At 43.6% G+C, this 9,609-nt stretch overlaps 1 protein-coding gene across 1 annotated transcript in view; it reads right to left on the reverse strand.

The window, feature by feature from the left end:
- The window catches only part of YTHDF2 (YTH N6-methyladenosine RNA binding protein F2), a 29,996-nt gene extending 20,800 nt beyond the window's left edge, over positions 1-9,196 (reverse strand). Inside the window, exons 1-4 of the mRNA XM_052656964.1 lie at positions 8,924-9,196; positions 8,390-8,414; positions 7,734-7,813; positions 3,139-4,725 (exon numbers count right to left, since the gene is read on the reverse strand). Of these exons, the coding sequence (XP_052512924.1) occupies positions 3,139-4,725; positions 7,734-7,813; positions 8,390-8,414; positions 8,924-8,950 (1,719 nt within the window). The 5' untranslated portion in view covers positions 8,951-9,196. The remainder of the gene's footprint in view (positions 1-3,138; positions 4,726-7,733; positions 7,814-8,389; positions 8,415-8,923) is intronic.
- Between the last annotated feature and the right edge of the window lie 413 nt (positions 9,197-9,609).

Here is a 9,609-nt window from a genome sequence, read left to right on the forward strand (position 1 = left end):
CCGACTCTGAGACCCCATGGACTATACAGTCCATGGAACTCTCCAGCTCAGAATACTGAAGTGGTAGGTAGCCTTTCCCTTCCCCAGGGGATCTTCCCAACCCAGGGCTCGAACCCAGGTCTCCCATACTGCAGGCGGATTCTTCACCAGCTGAGCCACAAGGGAAGCCCAAGAATACTGAAGTGGGTAGCCTATCCCTTCTCCACAGATCTTCCAGACCCAGGAATTGAACCAGGGTCTCCGGCATTGCAGGCGGATTCTTTACCAACTGAGCTATCAGGGAAGCCCCTTAGAATGTTTACAACAGTGTTATTTTAGCCGGGAAAAATGTATAAAGAAGCCGACATACTCAACAGGGACTGGCGAATTACAGTAAATCTTTGATAGAATACTATGAAGCCTTCAAAAGTGATGTCACAGAAGAAATATTTAACAATTAGGGGCAAGTTCTAAACAAATGCACAAAGAGTTTACAAAACAGTATCCGAGGTATACAACAAAGTAAACCACATATCGAAGTCACTGAAATTTGCTGGAAGCGTCAAGCCAGACAGCTAAGATATTCAAGCCAGACAGATCTTGAAAAGGTTTTATGATATTGAATTAGATCATGTGACAGAACAAGGCAAAAATGGCCGCAGTTCTGCTTCACTGTGTTCTGCCAAGAAACATGCCCAATCACGGAACTTTACAACAGCTGTGACATCATTTTCAGGATGAAGTATTAAGTATTTCCCTACTGACTGAGTTACCATTTGGTCAAAAGATCTTTTGCAATCTTGTAAATAACACCAAGGCAGACACACAAACACCCCACTTAAGGGAGTTAACTGCTTCAATGAGCTATCAGTTCCATTCTCATGAAACTTGTTTTATCTTGGAAGCCTAATAAAGACTAAAAAGTACAGTTTATAGTCAGTTATGTAAGCATGTTAAAGAATAACAATGGGCAACACAGGAGTAAGGCAATACTGACTGAAAGGGTAACTGGATTTAGAAGCAATCGTAGGGACCTTCCTGAAACCTCAGCAAGTTTTTCTTACAGAAAGTAAACTAAAAAGTAATCTGACACAAGTATAATAGCTTTTATTTTTATTTTTAGTGATTAGTTCACCTGAGAACAACTGGGGTACTCATTCATCAAAAGTCTTTATGGAAGATCCATCAGTTACCTTAACAAAGATCCTAGCTTGATTAATACACTCACTCTTTGAAAATACAATGCTGGTCAATGTATCTTACACCTTCTTATGAAGTTTTATCATTCACTGAACCACTCAAGTGAATTTAATACCTGATAAAGACGGAACATAAGTTAACAATCCTCAAACTTGCTACTTCATTTTTAAACAGCTTCCCCACCAGTTCTAATATATACAGAATGATCTTAACAGTTATGCTGTATGTTCCAAAAAATAGTCCTGTCTTTGCCTTCTTACTTTTAAAACCACAAGATGTAGAACAGAACTTTGCAGATGAAAGCAAGCAGGTTCTTAATATATGACACTATGCATGTTGCCAAGTGATTACACCAAGCACCTGGATGCCCCTCACACACATTAATAATCTGCTCTGCCATTACATGATGCCCAAAAAGCCAGTCTCCTCTCTTGTTCCTCCAGAAAGAGAAGCCTGTGCAGACATACTTAGACCCTTTCACAAGTTTGGCAAAAATAATCAACTACCTTTTTTCTACAAGATTATGGAGAATTTTAAGTTAAATTATTAGAACTCTAGGAAAGGAGCAAGTTTTTTTGACAGCCAACTTTCCAGTAATCTGGCTCTATCTCCCCAATACTTTCAGCATCACTGACAAGTATTATCTTTATTTCTTATTTGTCTGTACATACTGGAAGATAAAAGTCAACCATCCTGTTTTAGGCAACTACAGACCTGATTCTGTGTTATGGAGGTGGAGAATCTACCTGAGCAAAGTTATTTCTTTGAGCAGTCATTCACAGAGGGAAAACAAGTGCCTCAGGTCCTAGATCAAGTACAGAAGATCCCTATGAATTAATGACCAATTCAAGGAGAATATATTTACATAACTGGTGCTGCCGCTAAGTCGCTTCAGTCGTGTCCGACTGTGTGTGACCCCACAGACGGCAGCCCACCAGGCTCCTCCATCCATGGGATTTTCCAGGCAAGAGTACTGGAGTGGGGTGCCATTGCCTTCTCCACGTAACTCTGTTAGGTTTTGTTTATTTTACATTTGAAACTAACCACTCAGGATTCTATCATTAATGAAAAAAATTTCAAAGTATTACCTCCTCGCCATTATCTTCTCACCTACTTTCTACATTTAAATATGTTTAAGTTCTGGATAATACATGACTGCTCTGACCAGTATTTTATCATTTGCTTATGGTCCTTACACAGTCAATGCATAGGACCAACTCTTTCAAATAAATTCAACCTTTTGGTATAGATCTATCCCCATCACTCTATCCAAGATAACCCACCTGTTACAGAGGAAACAAGAAAGTGGATCTTTAGGAATACAGCAAAATGTTAAGAGCAAGAGGCCAGCTTTTTCTGACCATCTGTTTTTCAAGTTTTATAAAATAAACTTTTCTAATGGGAAAAAGATCTTGAAAAAAAAAAATGATTAAGCAGAACACTAAAAAAGATAGGAACAAGGGAGAAAGTTCTGAAAAACATCCTCCTTAACAGTCAGTTGTCAGCAGGCAGGCAGAAATGTTAGGGCTTGGTGACTCTTGAAAATAACCAAGTACCCAGCTAGGCCAAAACCTGCAACAGAATTTTTATCTTTTTCTCTGCCACATTACAGCCTCAATCTTTTCCTACTTTCAGTTCTGTTTCTTTCACTTCAATACTCCCTTCGTGTACTTTTCAGACTCACTCTTCACCTGTTCCTGCATCACATAAAGTCAGTTTCTCTATGCTTTCTGCTTTCCTTTAACTTAAACCCACATTTCTGCCCCCTATTAATATTCCCACACTCTTTCACACTAAGGTTCAAATAGTAAGACCAATTATCCTCCCATAAAGACCTGAACTGTTAAATGATACTTGTGTTATTTACAAAGCTTTATTAACGGTTGAGTATTATACTTCTCCTGTTCTCTCTAGTTCCCTCCCCTTCCCTTAAAGTTTTAAGAAGGGTAAGCTGGTTACCTTTTTAACACTTTCTTCTTCCTCTTGGCGTTTCTCATAGTGTGAGAAGTCATCAAAAATGGAAGTGGTGTGCTTGTAGCTGGCTATGATTTTCAACACCTGCTTAGCTTTTTCCAGAGGCACTTCTTGAGTGTCCCTGGAGTTGGTCACTGGTTTATTCTCGTTGTTCTCTAGGCGAATGTGTCGCAGCTGGCTATTGGGAACGTCCTTCACAAAAATCCACCTGACATCAAAACGGCCCTTCCATTTGTCCTGGGACCACACACCTGCACATGTGTTGTAGTCCACAGCAGATTTCATTTCTGCAACGCCACAGAAGTGTCCACTGCCGTTGACACTGAAAAGTAAGTAAACGGGGCCTTTCCCGTTCATGGAGCGATAAGCAGCATCCAGTCTCTTGTTACCATGCTCTGTGCTGCACCAGATATTATACTTAATGGAACGGTGGATATCGTCCTCGGAGTAGCTCTTAATGATGAAAACCCGGCCATGTTTCAGATTCCAGTCAAAATCCTTGGGGTTATAGTTATTAATGGACCGCAACTTCTCCAAGACCGGATGAGGTTCTGAAGGAGTAGATCCAGATCCAGCCTGAGTCTGTCCTACTCCATTACCATCCACCCCATTATGACCGAACCCACTGCCACGGTTCCGAGGTGCTACCCAGCGGGTTGGCTGAGCTGCCTGCTGCTGCACTGACAGTTGAGCAGGCTGTGGTGGAGGTGGAGGCAATGGCTGCGTCTGTTGCCCTACTGATGCCTGTGCCACTGGTGGGCTATTGTTAGCCTGCTGACCTACAGGCTGCGGAGACCCTTGGGTTGGCTGCTGACCTATATTCTGAACCAAAGCCTGTGAGGGGGCTTTTGCCACAGGACCCTTGTTATCCCAAGTTCCAATATCCATGTTATGCTTTATTGGGGGTGGTGGAAGACTTGACCCTGCAATGCCATTCTTGGTCTTCAACTTGGGTTGCTGTTTTGCAGGCTTGCTAGCAATATCAGCCCAAGATGCTGGTTTTGGAGGAGCAATGGTAGCTGGAGGCAAACTATTGGAAGCCACGATGTTACTAGTAATGGACCCACTACCAACAGCAGAGCCTACAACTTTTGGAACATTGCTTGCAACTTCTGTGCTACCCAACTTCAGTGCTGCCATCCCTTGGTCTATAGTATTCATGCCAGGAGCTTTATTGAGGGTCTCACTGGCAAAAGCTGACTGTCCATCAATCATGGCTCCACCTAAGGAGCTAGGTGCATAAGCATAATTGCTACTATATCCAGAGCTCTGAGTAGACTGTCCCTGAGAACTGTTATTTCCCCAAGCTGAGAAGTCAATCCCACTGGGAAAGAAATTAAAACCATGCTGACCAAGAAATGGAGTGCTACCCAGGGCTCCTGGTTGTCCAAACATTGCATCTGGTAGAAAGTGAGGCTCTCCGTTGCTCAGCTGTCCATAAGAAGTTAGATAGGGCATGGCTGTGTCACCCCCAGTAGACCAAGCAGCTTCACCCAAAGAATAGGAGAAGCCAATGGAGGGACTGTAGTAACTGGGTAAGTAGGAATCTGACATGGCAGTATATGCATTATTCTGTGGAAGAAAAAAAAAGGCAAATTAGAACTAAACACAAAAATAAATAAAACAACCAGGACATTTCCTCTCCAAATTATTCATATAGTACAAACATTTCAGCCATTACCATAAAAAATGAGTGTTTTTTTTCAGATGGTCTCTTCCCATAAACTTGCTGGTATTTTTATAGACTAAGATATTTTGGTTGAATCATTGAAGTGTTTAAACATTTAAAACTAAACTGACATACACTGAACACAGGCCTTAGCTTTTAGTGCTTCAATTCAGAAAAAGGAAAACGCAGCATCTCACCAAGTGTAAGTCCTGTTCTGTGAGAAAGAATGTGTACTTAGCCACTCAGTCCTGTCTGACTCTTTGAGACCCCAGGGACTGTAGCCCACCAGGCTTGTCTGTCCATGGTGATTCTCCAAGCAAGAATACTGGAGTAGGTTGCCATACCCTCCTCCAGGGTATCTTCCCAACCCAGGGAGAACCCAGGTCTCCCACAGTGCAGGTGGATTCTTTCTTTACCAGCTGAGCCACCAGGGAAGCCCAAGAATACTGGAGTGGGTAGCCTATCCCTTCTCCAGGGGATCTTCCCAACCCAGGAATAGAACCAGGGTCTCCTGCATTGCAGGCGAATTCTTTACCATCTGAGTTACCCAGGAAGCCTACTCTCTGAGGATGCCTTTATTAAAACCACTATCTCTGGACTGAAGGAATGGGAATACTGGCAGAACAGAAGAATATTCAAAAGAGTTTCCTATTAAAACTGCATTGTATAATAAATAAAACAAAAAGAACTAGAAATTTCAATTTCTATCCCCAAAATCTGTGCAGCCATTACCCAACCATAAACCAAAAAGAAAAGTTCAATACATCTAGTTTATAATATAGCTTTCTGGCAGACCATCTGAGAACATCAGTAGATGCCACTATTTAATTATAACCTAAAATTTTTAAAAATGAAAAAAAAAATTATAACCTGGAAAGAAAGTGCACACTGGCTTCCAGAGTATTCAAAACTAAACAAGTATTGCTATTTGTTCTGTTTCATCTATAAAAGTAAAGGGTGTAGCTAAAACGTACACTTAACTTTTCCATTAAAAATAGGAATTAATTTCTAAAGGCATGGTACAGTCCATATTTTAAAAAAAAGGAATCATCCTTGAGAATAACAACCAGAAAAAGTTTCACCCAACTAGTCTTCACATTAGAAAACATTACATTGTAAAAACATTCTTTCATCAGTGCTGACAGTATTTTAACTTTTTTTTAAATAAACCCTGTAACTCACAAAGCAGTCCCTTAAATCAAAGTAACAGATACATACAATTGGTTTCTATACATGGAGAGTCAGCTCAACTCAAAAATAAGAGTGCTTTACCCTAACTTCCAAAGAGCTCTGGTATCTAAGAACCCACTAACTAGTCAATAGGGAATGTTGTTGTTGAGAGACTTGGATTATCATAACTATTAATATGCTAGGTCTGTATTAGTTCGTATTATCAAAGCCAAGAGTACTTCTCCCTGGCCACTAAAACACATCTCTTGAAGATTAAATTTTTCAACTAATGCAGTTTAATTAAATAGTGGTGCTTTTCTCTACCAATTTAAAACTTTCTTTTAAAAAACTAAGTGACATATACCCTCAAGTTTATGAAAAACCTACGTCTCAAAGATAGTGTTATAATTTTAACAGCCCCAAATTCATTATAAATAAGAAATTCAGTCTACACTTAATAGATTAAGCCTGAAGAAGTATTCCAAATAATGTGATAAAAACTGGTTAAAAAATAGATCAAACACTCTTGACAAACTACAAAGATTCTCAAATTATGTCTTCTCAACCAAAATTTATATACCCCTCCAAGTTTTTCAAGACATTTAAGTTTTAGCTTTCTTTTTAATAAAACAAATGCACTCATTATCACAGGTTTTGCTATTATAACAGCTGAATACCTACACCTCATCTGGCAGGTTCCCACATGCCCCTGAGCTCAAAACTCTGAATTACACAATGTTTCACAAGAACTACCTAGAATTATGTTTCCAAATGCTCTCACTCTCCCTGTTATGATTATGTAAGCAAACTACTTCAATAGCAGGAACCCAGTGATAGTTCATTCCTCTACCTTCTTCCCTACTTTTCCTGATTAACTGGTTGTCTTCTGTAAAAACTTTTCCCCAATCACTTGCTTAAGTGGTTTCTACACTTTCAATGCAGAAACTTTTACATTAGGAATCAAAGAGTTTTACGTAACAATTAGGCCCGAACATGCACTCTCACTAATACGTCTAGTTATTCAAGACTATTATATATATCACAGAGCATCTGTTCAGAATTTATATAAATGTTCCATAAGCTTCTCTACCTTCTAGGATATTCCAAATGAGTTACTGTCAATTTTCCTTTTGGCTAATTAGTCTGGGGAGTTATATTTATTAGCTACAACTTTGAGGCTGTGTCTTTGGGATTCAAAATACTAATACAAAGAACTGCCAAGTCAAAAGTTTTTGTGTGCACAGGTCATGTTCATACATGAACCTACATGCAACTCATCTTCATATTAGAAGATAATTACATTGCAAAAACTGAATTCCATTTTTCTTGATCTATCTTTGTGCTAAACACTATCTTATATTACTTTAAATCCATTTTGTAAATTTTATAGATCCCCAAAGAAGCCAATGTGAAAAATGTTTTGGGGGTGAAAGCATTTAACACAGGAAAGTACTCTTAAGTTTCGCACTGTTATATTCTTGGTAAGGAGAAGAACTACTCAAACAAGTGTTGCTGTTAGTACACTATAAAATGTTATCAGTACTAGCCTCAGAGAATTGTTTGCTGACAATAAAGATGAGAATCTTAACAGCCTACAACATCTGTAGCAACATTTTTTTTTTTAATAACATGCTGACTGGTATTAAGAAAGTCGTCCAGGGAAACTTAGATTTATTGATAGAGCAAAGAATAAACGTATACTACATCCTAAGATCAAGCATGTAAATGGTTAACTACTCACGGGCCTTGCCTGTGGACTCAAGTAAGGTTCAAAATCATCATCGTTTAATCCATCCTTTTGATGTACAGATCCATTTTGTACTAGAGGAAAAAAATTCCAATTAGGAGTGTCTCAATCGTACAATCTACCTCCCAAATTAATCAAATTACCTCCTAACAAGAGAAAAACCTTACTAAACAGAGCAAGTTAAGTTTGAATTTCAAAACGGTGAAGATGAGAGTGAATGCTGAGCAACAATTTGTCAGTGAAAATGTCTCCCTCCACCCAGAGAAAGTTGATCTAAAAAGGTCATTTTATTGGCTCCTCTAGATTTCAATTCCCTCCCGCTTCCCCTCCCCCACCACATGTGAGTACTTCCAGAGTGTGATCCACGAGGATGAAAAACAAAGGCCTTCTAAGACCTACAGGAAACTAAGGACCTGGAGCATTTCAAGACCGATTCCACCCCCTACTTCTAATGAATTACTCCTTGTTCACGAAAAAGCTGTTCGTCAGCTGCAGGAACACACCGAAAGGGTCAAACACTTAAGTGTGTGAGGCACCTGCAAACTAAGCGGCTTCCGAACGGTCCTCTCCCCGGGGCGCTTCCCGGAGACCCCGCCCCCCCACTCCGGGTCCCCTCGCCCGCCCGGGGCCACCGGCGGAGCCGGGCTCACCTTTGTTTCCTTGACCTTTTGGTCTCTGCAGGCGAAGGAAACGTCGCCGAGCGGCAAGTCGTCCGAGGAAGAAACGGAAAAGAAAAGACAAATTAAAGCCGGGCCCGAGAAGGGAATAAAGGCGCAGGCCTGAGGAGCGGCGTCAGGAACGGGGGTGGAGGAGGAGGCTGAAGATGGGAGGCGGGGGAAGTGGCGAAGCCGGAGGGGGGCCGCGGAGAGGAGCCGGGGCAGCGCCACAAACAACGCGAGGGGGCCAGGGCTTCAAGGAAGAGGAAGGAAACAGGAGAAAAAACGAGGCCCGCTGAGAGGAAGGGACGCGGCGCGGCCGGCGCGGCCGGCGGGTCCGAGGCCCGGGGAAGAGCGGGGAGAACGGGCCGAGGGCGAGGCGCTGGGCGCGGCCGGCCTGAGAGGCTCGAAACCTGGCCCGCGAGAAGCGCCGCCTCGCCTTGGCCCGACTGGGGGCGGCGGGTCCGGGCCTAGTCAGGCTCCCTCTCGCCTCACACAATGGCCGAGGCATGCGGGCCGGGCCTGTACCTGCTCCAAGAGGCTGCTGGCCGACATGACTCTCGGATCCTCACGGGTGAAGACGGCGGCAGACTCTCCTCAGGGCGACGGCGGCAGCGGATGAGCCCCGGCGACGAGAGCAGGCGGCGCGGTGGCGGCTTTTGTCCCTGACACTCGGGGGCCTCGGCGGACGCAGCGGAGACACAGCGCGCGGCTCGGGCTCCGGCTCCGGCTCGGCGACGCTCTAGCCCGAGAGCTCAACGCCCGTCTCTATGCCTTTACGCGCGCACTCGCCCCTCGCAGCCGAAATAAGAGCGCCGGGCGGCGGAGGCGGTCGGCGCGCGCGGCGCGACGCTGACTCTCACAGTCACTCACCCACGCGGAAGGGGCCCGGCGCGAAGCACCCCGGGAAGGCAGAGGCGGGACCGCAGCGCCCTCTGGTCGTGTGGAGGAGCGGAAGCGGCGCGCGCGGCCTCCCCGCCCCCACCGCCTCGGGACTGGGGCCTAGGAGGGTGGGATTGGCGGCCAGGGTTGCACCACGAGGTTTTGACTAACAGCTGGAGGTGAAGAGAGGCCGTTTAGCTTGAGGAAACCTACAAAAGTTGGTTTTTCGAGGAAGAAGCGACCCTCGAAGGCTGAGCGACCTTAAACCTGCTTCCCAGTTGCGGATGGCACACTCCCCCTCATATGGGAGGGAACACAAACGGGAGTCACAG

Source organism: Budorcas taxicolor, chromosome 2, assembly GCF_023091745.1.
Source record: "Budorcas taxicolor isolate Tak-1 chromosome 2, Takin1.1, whole genome shotgun sequence".
In the NCBI taxonomy this organism is placed as follows: Eukaryota; Metazoa; Chordata; class Mammalia; order Artiodactyla; family Bovidae; genus Budorcas; species Budorcas taxicolor.